The 24375-nt window shown below is 39.8% G+C and overlaps 1 protein-coding gene across 3 annotated transcripts in view; it reads left to right on the forward strand.

Moving 5' to 3' along the window:
* Positions 1 to 24375, forward strand: part of SHF (Src homology 2 domain containing F) — a 365439-nt gene that overhangs the window by 268140 nt on the left and 72924 nt on the right. For 2 of the 3 annotated variants that reach the window (XM_075345669.1, XM_075345672.1), the window contains exons 5-6: positions 9401 to 9578; positions 23404 to 23523. In XM_075345669.1, coding sequence (XP_075201784.1) covers positions 9401 to 9578; positions 23404 to 23523 — 298 coding nt within the window. The remainder of the gene's footprint in view (positions 1 to 9400; positions 9579 to 23403; positions 23524 to 24375) is intronic. The other variant, XM_075345670.1, reaches the window with a different exon arrangement.

The raw sequence follows: 24375 nt of genomic DNA on the forward strand, positions 1-24375 counted from the left end.
TATGCAATGTAGTTGCTACCTAATAAAATAGATGTGATTTAGTTATACATTCAGAATATCGTCTAGTTCATGATGAATTTTAAAATTCCACTAGATGAAAAATGCAGCACAGAATTTTTAAAATTATTCAGATAGATTTCCAGAATAAAGACCCATTCCTTATTCATGTGGCTGCAAGAATGACGTAAAATAGGTATATTTTGTTATGGACATAGCAGGTGATGTGGCGGTGTGCCTGTGCTGAAGAAACTGCTACGGGATCAAGTGGTACTTTTTATTGATCATTTTTGGTCATCCCAATCAAACCCCAAAATGTGGCTGGCCAGCTATTTCCTATAATATTTATCTGTACGTGGCTACAATTGTCATGCAGTACAAGACCCAATAGATCAACCTTAAAAGTCAACTATGAGTAAAGAACATGCTCAACCATGTGTTAATTGAAATTAAATCTCAACTTTAAAGGGTTATACAGGTTTCTGCTATCCATTTAAGATCCTCATGATGTAGGGCAGAAACTCTGATACCAGCAAATTATCACCTACTGGGTTGCATGTTATATTTTTAATAAATTATATAAAGAGAAGGGCTGCACACCAGCGACAGTGCAAGGGGAATAAATGTAAAGCAGAAACTTCTGTATGAATACTGACATAAAAAATACAATAGCTATATATAAGAATGAAAATATGACAATGTAATCTGCATAACTGCCATGAGCTTTAAGAATAAGGAGAAATTTAGCTATTGAATTGATCAATGCAACAGAGCCCCAACACCTCGTCACGGTATTCTTACTTTGTATTGTTACATATAGCTATTGTATTTTTAATAAAGTCAGTTTTATCTGCTGCAGATCTTCTAGCACTCTGATTCTGAGCTCTGTATAACTCCACCCACACCACTGATTGGCAGATTTCTGTGAACACTGTGCATAGCCAGAAAGCTGGCAATCAGTGGTGAGGGTGGAGTTAATCACAGCTCATGAATAAGGAAAACTACATGGCAGCAGGTTTATTAGTCTTTTAGGTATCATTTTCTGCTGATAAAATAAAATAATGATTTTGTACAGCAAGTAGCCCAATTAGTGATACATCACTAATAATCAGATAATCTCACATTGCATTCGGACCAATGTTATTCAATGAGGCAGAGCAGTTGATCAGCTTTTTTCTCATCCAGATTCTGGATGAGCGAAAACTTGTAACATGCTGCGATTTGCTGCTGAAATAATCCGAGACTCACCAATGCAAGTCAATGGGTGCGGGGAAAAAAATAGACGCCACACGGACGGCACACGGACCATCTTAGTGACGTCCGTTTTTATGGATACATTACTATCATGTAGCACAGAACATTGTAAATGGTCCTGTAAATGACTGTAAATGACATAGCTGCTGAGAAAAAAACGATTGCACACGGATAGCACACGGATGACAAGTAAAAAATTGTCCTACTCTCCTGGATGAGAAGGGGACTGTTTTTTTCATATGTTCGTGTCTCCAGCCTCTCAGCCTGATTCCCACCCTTATTAGAGCAAACAGGGAAGGCAGCCAAGGAGCAGACATCATTTTGCATTAGTAATCAGATTTTTTTTATAATTATACTTGGTTAAGAATCTTTAAATCCTCACCTCGTCTCTGGATGGAACCTGTGAAACCTTGAGAAATTGCAGAGGATATGTAGCATTTATGAGTAAAAAGAGTGTGTGCGTATCATGAGAAAAGTGGCAGACGCTCATTAGTGGGGTGCAGACGTCTACTGATGAACCTTCTGCTATGACTACTTGACTTGCCAGAACATTTGTAGTTGGGACAATTCCTTTAGTCCTTAATACATTTCAAACAGAGTCAACCATTTTTTTTTTTGTAAACTTTTGGCGAAAACGATATTGTAGGCATTTATCATTCCTTAATTTCCTAATTTATGTATAAAGTCGATGCTCATCTTCTAAAGTGCTATTAGGTACCTTAAAAGTAATCCATAAATACAAATGTTGGCAAAAGCTTTGTAGCCATTGCAGTCCATTCAGAAAAGCAATTATAGACTGACAAGTTTGTAAATTCCAAAGGTCCTGACAGTAAATTCTCTTGTTACAAGTCCTTTGATTGCGCTGTTCCACAATCTGGAGAGAAAATCGTACATTATGGATCTCATCTGTCTTTTTTCCCGTTACAAATGACATTGTTATCTGCTGTAGTGTTTTCCCGAGTAACAAATGATAAAATGTAAAATTCTAATGCAGCACTTAACCTGGATTAACTCTGCGACTGCTGCTCACGTGAGAGGCCGCTGTAAAAGGTAGTGAAATATATGGAGACCGCATTAGGAGGCATCAATATCTGTGTATCCAGAGGGATGGAGGAGGCACAAATACTGATGTGATGGCCCGTTAAACAGTAATGTATTCTTCATCTGATCTGTGTACGCCGTAATCCCTTGCCCCCTCCAGCCTTTTTCTATTGATTTTTATCATCTTGTGTCACCATTGCACTGATGGTCTTTTTGTTCCCCATCAACATTTCAGGATGCATTAAAGATTTTACTTCACGATAGCTGCTATTATTGTCTAAGATATTTGGCACCAGAAGAATTTGTCTGCCTGTTCTTCTCCACCTCTGTATAGTTTCCTGCACAGTGTTTATCTGGCTGATCAATCACTCTTAAGCGGGCTTTACACGCTACAATATATCTAACGATGTGTCGGCAGGATCACGTCGTAAGTGACGCACATCCGGCATCGTTCGTGATATTGTAGTGTGTGAAACCTACGTGCGATTGCGATTGAACGAATAAACGTTGATCGCATACACATCGTTTAAAACCTAAAAATTGAACGTCTGGTTGTTCAATGTTCCCGAGGCAGCACACATTGCAGTGTGTGACACCCCGGGAATGATTAACACAGCTTACCTGCGTCCCGCGGCTCCCGCCGGCTATGCGGAAGGAAGGAGATGGGCGGGATGTTTACGTCCCGCTCATCTCCGCCCCTCCGCTTCTATTGGCCGGCTGCCATGTGACGTTGCTGTGACCCAAACATCCCTCCCACTCCAGGAAGTGGATGTTCGCCGCCCACATCGAGGTCGTATGGTAGGTAAGTATGTGTGACGCATATAATCGTTTGTGCGACACGGTCAACAAATTGAACGTGCCGCACATACGATGGAGGCGTGTCACATTGCATACGATATCGTATGCTTAATTGTAAGGTGTAAAGCAGGCTTTACTCTTTGGATATAATTTTTTGTAAATGGTCTTAAAGCATCATTGGATATCACGCACTTTTATGCATAAAGAACATCTACTTAAAAAAATTGAAGGTATTATACAGGACTTTGATTTCTTATCTCCATAGTGAAAAATATCGACAGGCAGGTAGTTGCTAAATGACGGCTTGTTCAGCCAAATCCAATCTCTCCCAGCTCAGAGTGATCACATATTGCTAATGCCGGTAATGTGTTTGTGTTTAAAAAAAATAAACACAAAATAGAATGAATGTTTTTTTTGTTTTTGCCACCCAAAGAGTTAATGGGAATCTGTCAGCAGGTTTTTACTACTTCATCTGAGAGCAGCATAATGTGGGTAAAGAGATCTTGAATCTAATGATGTATCACTTAGTTTACTGGGTGCAGCAGTTCTGATACAATCAGCGTTTTTTGATTGAGCATGTAGCAGAGCTCAAAAAGCTGCCTCTACCCACACCAAGCTCAGTATATTCGATCTCTATAGAAAGGGAGCTGCTAACACCGCAGAGGGCATGTTGGACTAGCTGAATTCTAGCTGACTTAGTACAGCAATAATCTGAAGCTAAAAAAAATATTGAAGGGTAACAACTGCACACAGTGTGATAAGAGACCATTCACTGAAATGTCTGTATTAACCCCTGCAGCATGCTGTCTTCACATTATAGCAAAAACCTACTGACAGATTTCCTTTAATAAAAAAATATCAAATGTAATAATTAACAAAAGTTAATAAAAAAATATCAAAAAGTCACATGTATTATGCTATGGCTCCAAAGAAAATGATTGCTTATCCCTCAAAGAAAAAGCCTTCATACAGCTCCGTTGAGAGAAAATTGAGAAAATTGAGAAAATTATGGTTCTCAGAATGTCGACCCCAGAAAAAACTATTTTTTTTTTCAAAGGGTGTAATAATTGTCCACAAGTATCAAAAATAAATAAAACTATATACATTTCTTATAACCCACATAATAAGTTTGATCTTTTAATTATGCAGCACAGTGAATACATAAAAACAAAATGTAAAATCTAAACTGCAAAAAAAAATCAGTGGCAGGACTGTTTTTTTTGTTCTCTTTCCATAAAGCGATAGTAAAGGTATGTTAATAAGTGCTATGAACCCCAAAATAATGCTACTGAAAAATAAAACTCATCCTGAAAAAAAGCCCTCGTGCGACTGTTAGGTAAAAAAAATAAGTTATGGATCCTGGAACTTAACAATAGAAAAGCTGGAAAAACAAATCTGGCATGAATGCCAAAATTGTCTGTGATGCCAAGGGGTTAATGACTTATGGTTTTTGTAAAAAGATATACCTTTAAAAATATTAAATATTGGGAGTTGTAGATGGTGATATCTTGTTATGGCTAACTGAAGACATGATAACACATAGCAAGCTTTTGGGACTACTCGAGTCTCCATCAGGCATAAAAAATGATTGATGAATATACCTGGGTATTCTCAAATTCTTGGTGTTTGTTACTTTTTAAGCGGGCTTTACACGCTGCGACATCGCTAGCCGATACTAGCGATGGCGAGTGTGATAGCACCCGCCCCTATCGTTATGCCGATATGTGAAGATCGCTGCCATAGCGAACATTATCGCTACGGCAGCGTCACACGTACTTACCTGCTCGGCGACGTCGCTGTGACCGGCGAACCACCTCCTTTCTAAGGGGAGTGGTTCGCTCGGCGTCACAGCGACGTCACTAAGCGGCCGCCCAATCAAAGCGGAGGGGCGGAGATGAGCGGGACGAACATCCCACCCACCTTCTTCCTTCCTCATTGCTGGCGTGTGGCAGGTAAGGAGAGGTTCCTCGTTCCTGCGGCATCACACGTAGCGATGTGTGCTGCCGCAGGGACGAGGATCAACTTCGCCCAAGCGACAGCAGCGATAATTGGGAGAGGACCCCCATGTCAACAACAAGCGTTTTTGGACGTTTTTTCAACGATCCAAAATCGCTCCTAGGAGTCACACACAACGAGATCGCTACAGCAGCCGGATGTGCGTCACAAAATCCGTGACCCCAACGAGATTGGTGTAGCGATCTCGTAGTGTGTAAAGCCACCCTTAATGGTTAACTAAAAAAAATGGTATCAACCACTAAAATAATTCATTCCTAAAGTGAGCCCCTGATCCCTGATAAAGTCGGTGCTTTAGTGAAACATCAGGGAGGCTATTGGTATTTTAAATCCTTGAATAATTGCGAGATGTTAGCGTAAATCATGAGACCTTTAAAGGTCTCATGAAAAAAAACGCTATTAACCTGCAGATATAGGGTTAATCTGCAGGTTAATAGCATTTGGAAGCTGCCTAGTGCCTGCATATCAAACCTGCTGCTGGGGGGAAATTAACTTTAATCCTCCCAGAAGTGGTTTCAGTCTTGAGGGTGGCGTCCATACGGGTTCAGTCACCGCTATGTGTATCAAGAATAGCTGCTGAAACCGCACCCCCTGCCCTGACTGACAGCTGCTCAGCATTAGTGGAAGCTGTAAGTCAGTGCAGGGGGTGCGGTTACAGTTGTCACTTTCTATATACAGAGCTATGACTTAACTCTCATCAGCACCGCCCCTGATGAAACCCGAACGGTGCCAGGAGGATTATTGTTAATATCCTCCGAATGTGCAGGCGCCAGGCACGTTCCAAATGCATTTAACCTGCAGATTAACCCCATATCTGCAGATTATTATAGTTTTTTCCACGTTGTAGGTTCCCTTTAAAGCTGATTGCAGCTACTTAGTGCTTTTGTAGGATCTATACTACTAAATTCATTGTGACCACCTTCCTTGAGATTTTAAGTACATGTGTATAGAGAATAATACATGCTCTTATATGTGCTAATAAAAGTTATGTTTTTTTGATGATTCGGAAACAAGTGGATTTATTTTGCCTTTGACCGCATATTAGGTTTTAAAGGGAACCTGTCACCTACACATCTGTACAGCAGTCTGATCCATTCTAATGGGCGTTGCTGATCTTGACTCTGCGCCTCCTCTACCCTTACGATAGTCGTCCTTCTTCCTGCTTTGTGTGGATGACACATCCTACGTTATCCACACAAAGACCTCCATTGCGCTCCTGCACACTTCTTTCTGCCTTGCAGAGGGCAGAGCAAAGTACTGAAATGTGCAGGCGCAGATGAAGGTCAGACAATGCCAGCGCATGTGAATTACAATACTTCGCTTTGCCCGCAGCAGTGCAGAGAGAAGTGCGCATAAGCGCAATGGAGGACACTGCGTGGATTACATAGGCTGCGTCCTCCACATGAGGCAAGACTGATGAGTCTGCAATCTCAAGTATAGAGGAGTCACCAGACCCGAGATCACTGATGCCCATCAAATTAGAACGTACTGGGCCGTCCCGCAGGGGAATAGTTTATCTTCTCCTTTAGTCTAGCTCCCCTCAGTGTCCTGTCAGGGTGACTGAATGAGGGAATGTGAGTTCACTATGCCTCACTGATGCTTGATGTCGGTCTAGGACAGATGTTCTTTCCACAGCTCGTCCTCCTGTGTGACCTTTGAAATCGAAGACTGGAGCACACAGATTTATGACATCATATGGTTTCATTGCCATTTTTAAAATCCTGACAGAGTGCAGTAGATAAAGCGTAGCTTTTTTGTTAAATAAAGGTATTTATAAAAAAATATTTAAATATGAATTACTTATTTTATTTATATTTCCTTAGTATCTGCTGCCACAGAGGTCAGACAAAACATACCAAAGCAAAGAATTCCACCCCCACATGTGGTTTAAGTAGTTATGTGACCGCTCATTCATATGCGATTTGCACACTTAGTCGTGCTGACGAGCTCTTCATAATTTATCTCAATTATAGTGGTAAACTACAGCCCTGCATTATTGAGAGAACAAGGAAGAAAAGCTAGATTTCAATTGATTGTAAGTATTAAAATCGCATGAGCAGCCATGTGATGACTGCTGGAACCAGAAAGCAGAGCTGGATCCTGACAGAGCGTATATTACATGTTGTTAGGATTGGTCATGCTATTTTGCTTAATTTTACAATTAATTCACTTGTATTGTGCGAGCTCAAGCATGTCTAGTTGGCGCATAACCAGAGGTATGTAAGCCACATACTCGTAGATGTGGTTTCTTGACCTACCATTCTAACCACCAGCACCAGAGAATCTTGACAGAGTGCAGTGCGCGTGCAGTGCGTGTGAGAATTTAGAAGTCTGCAGTCATATAGCATGACTGCAGACTTCAATCACAAACTTGAACCACCTCTTTAATGCTCCAGCCCTAATATAAATAAAAACTAGTAACCCTTCACTTGTTGGATGGCACAATATTTTATTAACATAGCCATGTGTAACATAATCTTACAAATTATGGATGGTTACATGTACAGCACAAAAATTCATCACTAAAACACAGCATCACGACCCTCATCAGAAATGCATCAGCAGGACCCTCATAAGTACATGGTACATCAATTCTAGTGTCAGGTCAGACCCATATACATTTGTATCACATGAACCTACAGCTCTTAGAATTTCCTTAACAATGGCAAGGAGATACTGGGAGTTGTTAAAAGTCGTCATCAGACCACCGACCATACAGAAATCACAGTACTGATGAGAATTAATCAGTATCTCAAATAAACATTTCGAATTATAGTATCCTTATAGATTACATTGGAGTCAATCTTTCTTTTTTTTTTTTCATCTTGTCCATATGCCATGATGATTTTTTATGTCCACAGGTCATATCTGTAGACTTCCATCTTCTCTGGTCTTCTGTGTCTGCACCCATCCCCATTGCTCCCCATACTGTGTACACAGACCGTACATAGCTTTCATATGATTTCTTCATACATGCCCCTCCACACTCTCCATACCATCTGCACCAATTTCTCGCTTTGTCGCTCTTTATTCTGTTTCATTAAATTTCTCCCATCCCCTCGCTCCCCATAATGTGTACACATGCACATCCTTATACATGCCCCTCCTAACTCTCCATACTACATCCTCCCCTCACATACTGTTTCATCATATATTCCCCTCTCGCTCCTCACACTATGTCCTTGAATTCCCCCCTTTGCTCACCATACTGTGTCTGCACCCATCTCCCTCGCTTTCTAATACTGTGTATGCATACATTACCCCCCTTGATCCCCATACTGTCTACAGCCATTTCTTTTGTTCCCTATACTGTGTCCTCATACATCCCCTTTCGCTCCCCATAATTTCTGTACCCATCCCTCCTTGCTCCTTATTCTGTCCTCATAAACCCCCTCTCTCCCATATGGTGTCTGCACCCATCCCCTCATTTCCCATACTGTCTCCATCCATGCCCCCTTGATCCCCACTGTCTGCACCCATCCCCCTCTTGTTCCCCATACAGTTTGCATACATCCCCCCGCTCCTCGTACTGTCTGCACACATCCCCCTTACTCCCTATACTGTGTGCACCCATCCCCGCCCACTCTTCATACTGTTTCCTTATACATCCTCTCTTCTTGCTCCCCATACTGTCTGCACACATCTCCCCTCAGTCCTCATTCTGTTTGCACCCATCCCCATGCTTCCCAAAATGTGTCCTTAAATCCCCTTTCCCTCTCACTCCCTATTCTGTATCAGCACCCATATTCCCCTCATGCCTCATTCTGGTTCACTACCCATCCTCCTCCTTTCTACCTTGCTCTCCAAGCTATATCCTCAAATAATTCTCCCACACACATAATTACAATAAATCTTTGGTATCTTCAGCTTCTGCTGACGTTATCTTGACCCGAAAGGGCTGGCGGTCAAAGCTTCAATTGTACTCGCATCTGAAAGTATAAAAATTAGTAAATGAGTGTTTAGAAAGTCTTGAAAATAATGGGATAGCCAACAAAATAAGGCATATTATATCCAAGTGCTTAGGGCAGCATTAGATGTGACTATTTCCCTGCTTGTTGATATCGTTTGTGTCTGTTAGTGCATTTCATTGCAAATTATAGTTGTGTACGTGGTCTCATTGCTGTCAGTGCACTAGATATTGTATATCGAAAATATGTAGAACTGTGACATCTGCTGTGATATTAAATTGGGTGGAGAGGGAAAAAATTGACAAGCTCACTGTTAAAGCCCCAAACTTGTGACTTCCTGTTTTATGTTTAATAGAATTATATTTTAGAGTTGTTCTCTTTTCCTTTAGCCCAATTAGATCATGAGGATGATGATAAAACAGGCATGTCACCATCCAGAGAGGACAAACTCAGGCACATGCACAGACACTCAGCTGGGAACTTGAAGGCTATCAAGAATTCATGTGTAGAACACATCAGCTCAGTGGGAGAAAGAATAGACCCTTCACTGCCATTAGAGAGTCAATTGTAAGTACCACCAATATTGTTCCTGAGACACAATAAAATAAAAGAAATTTAATGCCAAAATGACCATATATTCTGTATAGAATTCTAACACAAACATATCCTTTTGTATATAAATTATGAATGGTCAAGATATAGACTATATACAGTATATCATAACCTATAGATATATAATGTGTGTGTGTGTGTGTTTGTGTGTGTGTGTATATATATATATATATATATATATATATATATATATATATATATAATTATATATATATATATATATATATATATATATATATATATATATATAAAATTATGTATATATATATATATATATATATATATAATTATATATAATAAAAGACACATATACACATGTTTTTCTCTCTGTGCCATGAAATCAAAATAAACCTTTCGCATTTTAGAATTACCAAAATTATTTATATTTGCCAAATGCCAGAATAATGAGAATGTTTTAATACATTTTTATTACTTTTTGCAAGGTCAAAGGTTTACTTACACTGAAGGTAATATGCCTTTAAACAATATGTGACAGCCAATATGATGATGATATGTCTTTGGAAGCTTCTAATGCAACATCAGATTTAATTAGACACACAGCTGTGGATGTATTTTAGTGCACAATTGAAACACACTGCTTCTTTATGTAGCACCATGGGAAAGTCAAAAGAAATCATCCAAGATCTCAGGAAGAGAATTGTGGACTTGCATAAGTCTGATTCATCCTTGGTTGCAATTTCCAGACACCTGAAGGTGCCTCGTTCATCGTTACAAACATTTATACTCAATTACAAATAAGATGGGAATGTCCAGCTATCATACCTCTCAGAAAGGAGACTGGTTCTGTGTACCAAAGATGAACGTTCTTTGGTCAGACATGTGTATATCAACCCAGGGACAAAAGCAAAAGACCTTGTGAAGATTCTGGCGGAAGCTGGTAAGATTGTGTCATCATCTACAGTGAAACATGTACTGTATTAACATGGGCTGAAAGGCCACTCTGCCCGGACTAAGCATTATTCCAAAAGAAACCTAAAAAAGCTAGAATGTTTGCAAATGCACACAGAAACAAACACTTTAAGTTTTGGAGATATGTCCTGTGGTTTGACGAAAAAAAATTGATCTGTTTGGCCATAATGACCATCGGACCATTGTTACATTTGGAGGAAAAACAAAGAAGCTTTGAAGCTTAAGAACACCATCCCAACTGTGAAACACTGGTGTGGCAGCATCATGTTGTAGGGTTGTATTGCTGCAAGAGGTACTGGTGCACGTCACAAATTAGATGACATCATGAGGAAAGAAGATTATGTGGCAATACTGAAGCAATGTCTCAAGAAATCAATCAGGAACTTAAAGCTTGGGCTGAAATGGGTCTTCCAACTGTACAGTGATCCAAAGCATACTGCCAAACTGGTTACAAAGTGGCTTAAGGATAACAGAGTCAATGTTTTGTAGTGGCCATCACAAATCCTATTGAAAATTTATGGGCAAAGTTGAAAAGGCCAGTGCAAGCAAGGCGACCTACAAACATGGCTCAGTTACACCAGGAGGAATGGGGCCAAATTCCTACCAACTATATGAGATGCTTGTGGAAGGATATCCAAAACATTTGAGCCAAATCATACAGTTTAAGGGCAATGAAATGTATGTAAAGATTCAACATTGCAGAGTAATAAAAAATACCTTCAAACTTTCTCTTTCTCTGTCTCTTTCTCGCTCTGTCTCTTTCTCGCTCTGTCTCTTTTTCTCTTTTTCCTCTCTTTCTCTCTCTCATTATTCTGGCATTTGACAAATATAAATAATTTGGTTCCTAATTAACCTAAAACGGAAAAGGTTTATTCTGGTTTCATGTCAGATAGGGAGAAAAACATGCATGTGTGTCTTTTTAGATAGTGTATGTAAACTTCTGCTCAGCATAAGTGAGTAGACTCCAACAGATTTGTCAGAAAACTTTTTTATCCTTTCAGAATGAACATTTTCTATGGTATAACATACTAGAAAATACTCCATTAAATGTGGCCAATTGATTGCAAACAAGATTTGTTATTTTGTACACCCAAAAAAATAATTTTCCTAAATTTGATTCAAGACCATGTTGCAAACATGAGTACACCCCAGTGAATGTCGTTTAGTCAATGAAAGTTTAGATTACGAAATTCTAGGTAGCAAAAATTGTACCACAGGTAAGTCCATTTTTTCTTTAAACAGGTGTCCAGCAGACAGCTAAAAAATGGTATTGCTTTACAAATAAAACCCCTTCCCATTTTCTACTTTAGCTTCAGATGAGAAGGGTTGAAGAAAATTAAAAATGCAAGTTCGGTGCAGTTAGCTAAGGTAGAAATCCTAAACGGGGTGAGATTTCACATGTTAGAATATGGCATACACTGCAGAGGAATGGCATGCATGGGTGTTGTTCACGAAGGAAGCCTCTCCTAAAGCCCATGCCCAAAATAAACTGCCTTCAATTTGCCAGAGATGAAGATAAATGTTTTTGCTACTCATGGCTTCAAAACTGTGAAATTAAAAATGCATGGTGCCTATAGTGAAGCATGGTGGTGACAGTGTTCTTATGTGGGGCTGCGTAACAGCTGTTTGTGTGAAGGAGCTACATGTTAGTAATGGTATTTGGAATTCACAGATGTGCTGATATATAGTGAAAGAAAAGATGCTATCATCATTTTGTGCCCTTAGTAAATATGCACATTTCCAACATAACAAGTAACCAAAATATCTATGGCCACTGTTGCATTTCCAAACAAAAAGGATAAATTGATTCAGTGGCCAAGTATGTCTCTTGATCTGCATCCAAGTGAAACACCTATGGAGAAATGAAAACTTCTGAAAAGACAAGTTGAGCATCACTCTCCATTCAGCATCCAGGCTCTAAAAGAGGTTGCTCTTTAAGAATAGGAAAACTTCCTCCAATGCTTAGAAGACTTGGTGCTGTCTGAAAAATCATGGCGGCCATAAAAAATACTAGAAGTACTAGTTTTTTATGTTGGGTGTATTAATTTTTGCATCAACTAATTTGAGTTCAACTGAAGATTTTGTAAAAAAAAAAGATATATTAACCTTCCTTTCATATTGATTAAAAAATATGCTAAGAAACTGTCTTGTCAAAATATTAGAAATGGTTCTAGTGTTCAAAGAGATATTGACTAAAATGCTACTTTTCGAAGGGAGTGTACTCATTTATGCTGAGCATTGTGTGTGTGTGTGTGTGTATGTTTTGTGTGTGTGTGTGTGTGTGTGTATATATGTATATATATATGTGTGTGTGTGTATATACATATATGTATATATATGTATATATGTGTTTATGTGTATATATATATATATATATATATTTATATATATATATATATATATATATATATATATATATAATCAGTCATGGCTGAAGCTGTTGGCACCCTTGAAATTGTTCCAGTGAATGATGCATTTCCCCTAAAAAATTATTACATGGTTTGTTATACACCTGTTTATTTTGTTTGTGTATATTGGAACAACACAAACAAAACGGAGAAAGAAAATCAAATTAAACATAATTTTTTTACAAAATATCAACAAATGGTCCAGACAAAACTGTTGGCACCCTTTCAAAATTGTTGGTAAATAACTTTATTTGAAGCATGCGATGCTCATTGATAAACACCTGTAGCAAGTAACAGATGCGGGCAGTATGGTAACCACACCTGAAACTAGTTAAAAATACTTAATATGTGCGTTGTGTGTTTGTTGTGTCACACTACGCATGGAAAACAGTAAGAGTAGAATAGAACTGTCTGAGGACTTGCAAATCAAAATTGTTGAAAAATATCAACAACCTCAAGGTTACCAGTCCATCTCCAGAGATCTTACTGTTCCTTCGACCATGGTGCAAAACATGATCAAGAAGTTTACAACCCATCGCGCTGTAGCTAATATCCCTGGACATGGACAACAGAGAAATATTGATGAAAGATTGAAATGCAGGAGAGTTAGGATGGTGGATAAGCAACCCCAATCAAGTTCCAAAGAAATTCAAGTTATCCTGCAGGCTCCGGGTGCATTAGTTTCAGCATGAACTATTCATCCACATTTGAATGAAATAAAATGCTATGGCAGGAGACCCAGGAGGACCCCACTGCTAACACAGGCATAAAAAGCTATACTGCAGTTTGCCAAAATGTATGTGACTAAGCCAAAATCCTTCTGGGAAAGTGTCTTGTGGACAGATTAGAACAAGATAGACATTTTTGGTAAAACACCTCATCAACTGATGATAAAAAACGGAATGAGGCCTACAAAGAAAATAACACAGTATCTACAGTCAAGTATGTTGAAGTCTCACAGATGTTTTAGGTTTGTTTTTCTGCCTCTGGCACTTGGTGCCTTTATTGTGTGCAAAGCATCATGAAATCTGAAGATTACTAAAAGATTTTGGGTCTCAATGTAGGTCCTGGTGTATAAAAACCCGGATTTGCTTTTCAGGTCATGGGTCTTCCAGTAGGAAAATGACCCAAAACATACTTCAAGAAGCACCCAGAAATGAAAACAAAACGCTGAAGAGTTCTGAAATGGCCAGCAACGAGTCTGGACCTAAATCCCATTGAACATCTGTGAAGAGATTTTAAAATTACTGTTAGGAGAATAGAAGAGACCTGAAGCAGTTTGCAAAAAAAGAGTGGTCCAAAATTCCAGTTAAAAAGTATAAGAAGGTTGTTGATGGTTATAAAAATTGATTAATTGCAGTTATTTATTCCAAAGGGTGTGCAACCAAATATTAAGTTAAGTTTGCCAACAGTTTTGTGCGGCCCATTTTTGGGGTTTTGTGTGAAATTATGGCCAATTTGCCTTTATGTGTTGTTCCAGTATACGCAAAGAAAATAAATGTTTTTAACAAAACATGTGTAATTGCATTCATTTTCTGAGAGCAATACTTCATTTTCTGGAACAATTTCAGGGGTTCAACCACTTTCAGCCATGACTGTATATATAAATGTGTGTGTGTGTCTTCTACAGGGGCAATACTCTCACAAAGGTTAGTAAAGATACTTTGGATAGTGGACTATTAGTTTTATTTCCAGAATAATAAGTTATCCCATAGCCACAATCTAACTTGCTGATTACTGATGCTTTGACTGCTTGGACTCACAGCAATCCCAAAATCGGGACTCTGAAATCCCATAAACAGGCTTGTGCAGCCTAGGCCTTTGTACCTCCTCTACACTGAGGCTGGAGCTACAGATTCCTGTTTTTGGTCTTCTAAAGTTCAGATCTTAAGGTTGCTGTGGGCCTCTGTTTTCGTAGCTTTAGAGATCATGAAGTTATCAGCTATCATATGGATAGGGAATGCCTCCAAACTTGCTACAACACTTTTAAAATATTTTCACAGAATTCTGTTGTACTGATGATCTACTCAAATATGTTATATTTTGGACATGGTTTGATATTTTTATCAAGTCTGTGAATTTTATTCTGCTTAAAATGAATGAGGCACCAAAATTTTAGAACAAAATTCTAAGAATAACTGATAAGGTCAACAATAATAATTTTATTGATTAAAAATAATGACCTCGAACCGGCAGTTTTACTAGAGGAAGAGGGCATCACATGTAATGTAAACACATTCTCTCATATTTGTCTGACATTCTCTTGGCACTTTCCATTTCTTCTGATATCTATGCGCTATTCTTCTTCCTCCTGTATCTGTTTGTACTTGATATATTTTTGCAGAACACATGTGTTTGATCTCTATGTGTTTACATTACATATGATGCCCTCTTCCTTTAGAAAAACTGCCGGTTGGCGGTCATTATTTTAAATCAATAAAGTGATTATTGTTGACCTTGTCTCGGTTTTTCTTAGATTTTGTTCTAAAATTTCGGTGCCTCTTATGCATTTTCCGTAGGTCCATTACATCCGTACATCCCACACACTGCTAATATATATACACCTTGCTTTATACACGTCAATCTTTGTTTGTGTTGTGTATGGTTGTGAGTTTTTTCTATCTACTTAGATATTCATTAAAAGGAGTCTGTCAGTAGGATCATTCTTTCTAAGCCAACTATGTGGATATGAATGTCATAGAAAGTTGAATATAATGATACCTTGACATCATTGATTTAATGTCTTATTCCAGAGGCATCCACTTTTTTCTTAATATGTAAATGAGTTGTTAAGGACTGTGGGCCAGACAGAAATCTTCTGAGAAATCTGCCTCCACAGCTTATTTTAAATGAAAAGGGGGTATTACAAGTGTGAGACATGTAATGACTGACAGTCTGCTCTCCTGTCTACATGTCTCACACTGGTAATAACCTATTTAATTTAAAATAAGCTCTGGAGGCAGATTCTCCAAGAGATCCATGTTCTACCCATTGATCTTAGCAGCTCATTTATATATTAAGAAAAACATGGATTTCTCTGGGACAAGACATTGGATTGCAGATATCAAGGTATCATTTTATTCAACTTTGTATGACCTTCAGGCTTAAGAGGAATGTTTCTACTCATAAGATTTAATTTAAAAGGAACTTGACAGGTCTCCCACGCACTCCCACCCACCTGCATTTATATATTTATTACTAAATACCTTGCTTAACTGTATACTACCTTACACTTAAACACATATTGAGAAAATGTCTTTATTAAGTCCTTTTTTATATGTAAATTAGCACTTTGATTAGCCGATGGTGCATTAGTTTCCCACCCTCTGGGCGTGATAACATGATTTGCAGGGAGCAGGCAACATCCTCAGCTCTCTGCAAATTCCACACATGCTAGTGGATTTTTTCACTAACATCATTGCGCTTCTAAAGTCAGGTCTAGACTTCCCAGCTTCAGAAAAGCACTGCGCATGTCTAAAAGTGAAGCCGATGATGGTTTCACTTTTGGATATGCGCACTTGCGCAGTGCACCTCTTTGAAGGCAGGACACATATATATCAAGCTTCAGAGGCGCAATGATATAATTGAAGAAAACCATGTGCATGCATGGGATTTGCAGATTGCTGGCGATTATGCCATCTCTCGCAAATCATATTGTTATGCCAACAGAGGCATCAAACATGCCGAGAGAGCCAACTAGTCTGGGGACACTAATGCCTCATCAGCTAGTCCAAGGTCTAATTTACATATGAAAACTGGACTTTATAAATACCTTTTTTCAATATGTGTTTAGGTGTTAGGCAGTATAAAGGCCCAGTCACACTAAACAACTTACCAGCGATCCCAACAATGATACAACCTTATAGGGATCGCTGGTAAGTTGCTAGGAGGTCGCTGGTGAGATGTCACACTAAGCGACGCTCCAGCGATCCCACCAGCAACCTGACCTGGCAGGGATCGCTGGAGCGTCGCTACACATGGAAGCATGCTGCGCTTGGTAACTAAGGTGAATATCGGGTAACCAACCCGATATTTCCCTTTGTTACCAGCGCACACCGCTTAGCGCTGGCTCCCTGCACACCTAGCCACAGTACACATGGGGTTAATTACCCGATGTGTACTGCAGCTACATGTGCAGAGAGCAGGGAGCCGCGCACACTGCTTAGCGCTGGCTCCCTGCTCTGCTAGCTACAGTACACATGGGGTTAATTACCCGATGTGTACTGCAGCTACATGTGCAGAGAGCAGGAGCCGCGCACACTGCTTAGCGCTGGCTCCCTGCTCTCCTAGCTACAGTACACATGGGGTTAATTACCCGATGTGTACTGCAGCTACATGTGCAGAGAGCAGGAGCCGCGCACACTGCTTAGCGCTGGCTCCCTGCACACCTAGCTACAGTACACATGGGGTTAATTACCCGATATGTACTGCAGCTACATGTGCACAGAGCAGGAGCCGGCACTGATAGCTAGAGCGGCGGACGCTGGTAACGAAGGTAAATATCGGGTTACCAAGGGAAGGGCTTCTTGCTTACCCGATGTTTACTGTGGTTACCAGCGTCTGCAGAAGCTGGCTCCTGCTGGCTGCACATTTAGTTGTTGCTGTGTCGCTGTCACACACAGCGATGTGCGCTTCACAGCGGGGGAGCAACAACTAAAAAATGGCCCAGGACATTCAGCAACAACCAACGACCTCACAGCAGGGGCCAGGTTGTTGCTGGATGTCACACACAGCAACATCGCTAGCAAGTTGTGCATCAGCAGCGATGTTGCTAGCGATGTTGCTTAGTGTGACGGTACCTTAAAGGGCTCGTTAGGCAGGGTATTTGGTAATAAATGTATAAATGCTGGTGGGTGGGAGGGGGGCCTGTCAGATTGCCTTTAAAGAGGACTTTTCACAAGTTTTAGCATTATAAACAATGCGGTTTTACATTTTTCTAAATTTTATTCTAGTGTTACATCGTGTTGAATTTCCTTATGTGAATTTTTGTGAAATTCGGCTTTACATTTTGTTCAGCTCTGTGGATATGTACTATAAATCCCTCATGACTGAAATGGATTGCTCATAGAGAAGGTCAAACTATGCCAGCATGGTCATATCATACCTCATCTGTCTCATGTGATCACACTGATAACACCACCCTAGCTGCACTAATTCTAATACTTTCCTATAGTAGGTCTGCTGACCTCACCCGATCCAAAAATTCTTCCTACTCTGAAATGGCAGTTCGCATCGTCTCCTAGGCTTTAATAAAAGGAATTGCTAGGAGGGAGTCTTTGCGAAAACATGGTCGTCTAAGACTTCATCAATTTTACATGATCGCATCTTTCTCCTCACACTTCTGTCTAAAGCTCCGGTTTAGGGGCACTCAACACCATCAGAGTGAGGAGCATCGGGGAAGCAGCTGAGGAAATCAAACCTACCATGGTTATATATTAGAGTTAATGCAAATGGGGGGAGGGGTATTATCAGCGCACTCACATGAGACACCTGAAGTGTCACAAGAGAATGTAATGTCTAATTTTTCAACCCTATAGAGTAGAGGAAAAAATGTGCACAATGTACAGTTTATAATGTTAAATTTTGTGAACAGCCTTCTTTAATATGGATGTATTTTACTAAGATTCAATAACTTAGAGGTTGGCTAGTACGTTAATATTGGGCTATCTTTAAGATAGGTCATCATTGTCTGATCAGCCAGGGTCAGACACTATGCTTTTCCCCCGATCAGCTGTGTTCAGTGCCGATGGGGGCAGCAGGCAGTTGGAAATGCTCAGTTCTGGAGCTGCCTCATCAACTGATAGTGGCCGCTGCCAGATACTGTGCATCTGCTCCTATTGATTTGAATGTGAGACAGAAGTGCAGTACCCAGCTTTGGCCACTATCAGATGGCAGTTCCGGAACTGAGCATGAAAAACAACTGACCGGTGGGAGTGTGGGGTCTCTGATCCTGGCCAGTCAGACATTAATGACCTATCCTAAGGACAGGCCATCAATGTAAAAGTAGTGGCCGACCTCATTAATATGTCTCATTCCATAATCTATGAACTATTTACAAATCTCAATAGGTGTCTTAATTCTGAGTTCTATATCATGACCACAAATCTCTAGACAGAAAGGAGCAAATATTTTTAAATATGATGGCTCTCCTCATTTTCTAGGTTCCTTACAAAGTCCTTAAACATAGTGCAAAAACATCTTTATTTTTTTCCCTTGAGTTATACATTCTTACTTTTGTTTGACATCTGTATTACATTTTTGTACCTTAGTCATTTCCTGCTATCTATTGTTATACATCAGCAAACTTAATCAATCTAAAAGTGCGATATATAATGTACAACTTATTCATAATATAGCAATAAATATGAGAGCAAGTAAGGAGGCATCAGAGAAATACCATAAGGGCAAATCTACAAAATGTTTAGTTTTTTTAAATTAAATCCTAATCTGTCATCAGGTTTATGCTTCCCATTGTGAGGCAGTCTAAAATTGAAACCGTGACAGTGATTCTAATACAGGGTTTCTTGCTGTAGTTTTGATAAAGACACTGTTTAATCTACAGCAGCTCTTCTTGTCCTCTCAGTGATGAACTCTGAAAAAATGATACCCAAACTATTGATTGACAGATTTCTGCTTTCACTGTGCCCTGGCAGAAGGTTGCTCATCTATAGTTGGAAGACAGAGCTGAAGTTCATGACTGAATAACAAGGATGACATATCCGGAGCTCATCATTTAGAGTACTAGCAGAGCTGCAGCACATAAGGTATTTTATAAAAGCTGCAGCAAGAACCTCAGGAACTAAAGCCTGCTTTACACGGTACGATCTATCGTGCAATTTCACGATCGATCGTACCCACCCCTGTCGTTTCGGCGTCACGGGCAATTAGTTGCCCGTGGCGCACAAAGTCGTTAACCCCCGTCACACTCACTTACCTGCTGTGCAACGTCGCTGTGGGCATCCTCTTCCTGAAGGGGGAGGGACGTTTGGCATCACAGCGACGTCACACAGCGGCCGGCCAATAGAAGCGGAGGGGCGGAGATGAGCGGGACGTAAACATCCCGACCGCCTCCTTCCTTCCGCATAGCCGGCGGGTACCACGGGACGAAGGTAAGCTGCTGTTCATCGTTCCCGGGGTGTCACATGGAGCGGCGTGTGCTACCCCGGGAATGATGAGCAACCAGCGCCATTATAATTAAACGAGATTATGAAACCGAGCGACGAGTACACGAATCACGATTTGTGAGCGATACTGCGTCACTCGGAGGTGTCACACAGCCCCACGTCGCAAGCGATGCCGGATGTGCGTCACAAAACCCGTGACCCCGACGATCTATCGCACGATAGATCGTCTCGTGTAAAGCACCCTTAACCCAATATTCATTCAGGGTTTTGTCCCTACTTTATGCTGCTGGTCACAGATTATCTACAAAGCACACCACCACTAACCCCCCAAAATAGGAAAACTTTTTTTGTTACAAACCAATGAATACAAATACAAATATGAGCTAGAAACATCTAAGGTTCACTTAAAGTACATTTTAATCAATAGATCTTTAAAATGAAAATATGTTCTACAATTGGATGTGTTAAAATAAAATATACCTGTCCCTAGATAATCTTCTAAATGTGTACCTGTGTAATGGACGTATACGACCATGCAGGAACATGGTCAGATATACCACAGCTCCTGGGAAGGGGAGGAAGAGAGTACACAGACTTTACAGCATGGGATTCTTTCTGTGAAGTAAAACATGTTTTTAAATGGACAGGTAAATGTTTTCCTAACAGAAATCAGCAGCTATGATCCCGTGCTGTAATGTTTGTATACTTTATTAAATCCTCTCCGACCAAGGAGTTGTGGTATTATCAGACCATGTCCCAGTACGGTCAGACACAGCCATTACACAGTACATAGCAGGGACATATATAAGATTATCTCAGCATAGGAACATTTTTTTTATTTATTTTTTTAAATACATCCAATTGTGGAATTTATTTCTATTCAAGAATTAAGAGTACTTTATTCTTGGGACAAGCCCTTTAAGTTTACAGATGAGAGATTGACACATGGCTTATTAAATGAGAATACAGTTTGTTGTAGTTGATAAATACATCAGTAATCTTCTATTTGAGTTTCTCGATCTTTTGAACTTTTTGTTGTTATTGGTTCATTTGAAATGATCAAGTTGTTGACGTGCTAAACTCCACTTTTACAAAGTACATTAAAACTCCGATAATCCTGAAGCACAGGATTGATGTCTGCCATTTTCACCAAAATATATCCTATAGACCCAATTCTGCCACTTATAAACTCCATGTACATTAAAGTTTAGGTTCAGAATCGAATATCTGATATCCAAGTTTTTTTTATTTTGTTTGATTCTGCATTGGCAGGAACTATGGACCATCTGACCATAAATTAGAGTTTTAGCACCAAATTACAAATGTATATAATTGTTACAATTTTGTCACTAATTATTCATCGTTCTTGGTAATTGTCTACTGTAAGGGGCTTGAACGACTGAACATTAAGTCCACAAATTTTTTTTAGCGTGAATGAAATAATTTAAGCCAGCAGAATAATATATAATTGCTCGTTCGCGGATTATACAATGAAATTGGAAATTGCTTGTTTAGTGACATTGCTCCTGCTTAGGAATATCAAACAACTGCACATTAAAAATGTATCATACTGTTCTTATCAAATGTAAATACTTGATTGTACAGATCGTATATTCTGATCACATTTTTTGTCTCGTACTCAATTATCTACTTGTGTAAATGGACCTTTATAATTTTGAAGAAAGAGATTGGGTATAAGGACTGCCTAGGCTAGAGATTAGGAGAGGCCTCTATGATAGCATTAAGCCAATGGGGCTGACTTGCCATACCAGAGGCAGTCCTTTGACATTTGTGAATTATGTTAAAGAATAAAGCATAGGTTTTTGTAATATAACCTCTAAAATTATATTATCGTACTATTTTTGAAGAAGTTGAAAGAGCATTTCTTAAATATTGTGACTCGTTCAAACCTGATACCACTTAAGGCCGCTTTACATGCAGCGACATCGCTAAAGCGATGTCGTTGGGGTTACAGAATTCATGATGCACATCTGACTGCATTAGCGATATCGTAGCGTGTAACACCTACGTGCAATCGAAAATGGTCGCATAATCGTGCAAAATCGTTAATCATTGACATGCTCCCCTATTCCCAAAAATCATTGCTGCTACAGATACGATGTTCGTCGTTCCTGCGGCACCACACATCGCTATGTGTGACACCGCAGGAACGAGGACCCTCACCTTACCTGCGGCTTCCGGCAATGAGGAAGGAAGGAGGTGGGTGGCATGTTACCTCCCGCTCATCTCCGCCCCTCCGCTTCTATTGGGCGGCCGCTTAGTGACGTCACTGTGACGCCGAATGAACTGCCCCCTTAGGAGGCGGATCGCCGGTCAAAGCGACCTCGCTAGGCAGGTAAGTAGTGTGAAGGGTCCGAGCGATTTCGTGCACCACGGGCAGCGATTTGCCCGTGACGCACAACTGATGGGGGTGGGTACGCACGCTAGCAGTCTCACTAGCGAGATCGCAGTGTGTAAAGCGGCCTTTACTCAAGAATTTTAGGACAGACAGCACAAATATCCCAATAAGTGCTTCATGTAGGTATAGAGACCTCGCCTTTCAGATACACAAAAAATTATTTGTTTTTTGAATAATTAATTTAACAGCCTTGAATCGAGAGGTAACTTAAATTACATTTTGGTCATTGTGAGAACTGTAATACTTGTGTTCAGTGTCAAATAGACATATTAAAACATCCTTATATGGAGGTATATTCCTCTACAGCACCACTACTGCATTTTTTGTTCAGCTCTAGAGTGGCGCTTTAAATGTAAGCCCCTGTCATGTACTCCTCTTCCAGCGGCTTCACATTTTACCAAAGCTGCTTTAGTCCCACGGTGTCATCTTGTGACTGGGACCTTTGACTGGCTGGAGTCAGAAGTTACATCGCAAGTGTTCAATGTAAGTCTATTAGAGCAAGAACGAGGCTCTCATAGAGTTGTATTGAGTGGTTACCTCTGATGCACTCCATGAAACATTGGAGCTACCGGCAAGTCACAAATCGTCGGAGACCAACCGGGGCAGCGGCGATAGAAGATGAAGCCTTTGTAAGATTAGTATAAGACCGAGAATAGGAGACTTAGATTTGAAGCACCACTCCAGCTATGCAATAAAAAAACAAAACGCTGAAGTGGTGTTTTAAAGCTCTGGTATATTAATCCAGCTAAATAATTTGGTAAGAAAGAGAGGAGAACAATTTATCATATGTTATGGATGGATAGGAGAAAATTAGAAATTTTAAGAAAGTCACAAGACTCTTTGCATTAACACAAACCTATAAATATATTATTATGTTTAATGATTGGATTCCCCTGCAGCTGGTACCATGGTGCGATCAGCCGCACAGATGCAGAGAGTCTCCTGAGGCTGTGTAAAGAAGCAAGTTACCTGGTGCGAAACAGCGAGACCAGCAAGATTGACTTTTCCTTATCACTGAAGTAGGTGCCAAATTTTATATTGAAACAACGTAATATAGGCTGACAGTACAAAAAAAAAGTTTGTTTTCATTTATTACCCATTTTTTATTGTTCTCTAAATTACAAAATGGTGTGTTTTGTATTTATTACACAGCTGTAAATCAATAATTCAATTAACTTTATTGACTGTTCTGAGCTTTTAGAAACATACAGCATAGAATATATTCTTTAGCAAGTGATTGAAGCTAAAAGAACCCCTAGGCCTTTGGTTACATAGTTTCATAGTTGCATAGTTACTTAGGTTGAAAAAAAGACCTAGGTCCATGTAGTTCAACCTTCCTCCAATTCTACATTTGGTCACTAAGTCATTTATAACCAACAATGTTGTGTGTACCGAGGAAATCATCCAGCCCTTATTGAAAAGCTGTTCTAGTATCTGCCATTACTACCTCTTGTGGTAGTGTATTCCACAGTCTGACCACTCTAACTGTAAAGAACCCTTTCCTATTTAGCTGTCGGAATCGCTTTTCTTCCACTCGCAGTGAGTGCCCCCTGGTCCTTAGTATTGTCTTTGGAAGAAATATGTCATGGGCCAGTCCTTTATATTGACCACACATGTATTTATACATATAAATGAGATCTCCTCTGAGACGTCTTTTTTCTAAGCTAAACATATCTAACTTTGTCAACCTGTCATCATATGGGAGGCCTCCATCCCTTGTAGTAGTCTAGTTGCCCACCTTTGAACTGCCGCTAACTTCTGAATGTCCTTTTTAAAATATGGAGCCCAAAACTGGATCCCATATTCCAGATGTGGCCTTACAAGTGATTTATAGAGGGGTGGATCTGCCTCCACTCACCTAATCACTGGAA

The sequence above is a fragment of the Anomaloglossus baeobatrachus genome, chromosome 4, assembly GCF_048569485.1.
Source record: "Anomaloglossus baeobatrachus isolate aAnoBae1 chromosome 4, aAnoBae1.hap1, whole genome shotgun sequence".
Taxonomy (NCBI): Eukaryota; Metazoa; Chordata; class Amphibia; order Anura; family Aromobatidae; genus Anomaloglossus; species Anomaloglossus baeobatrachus.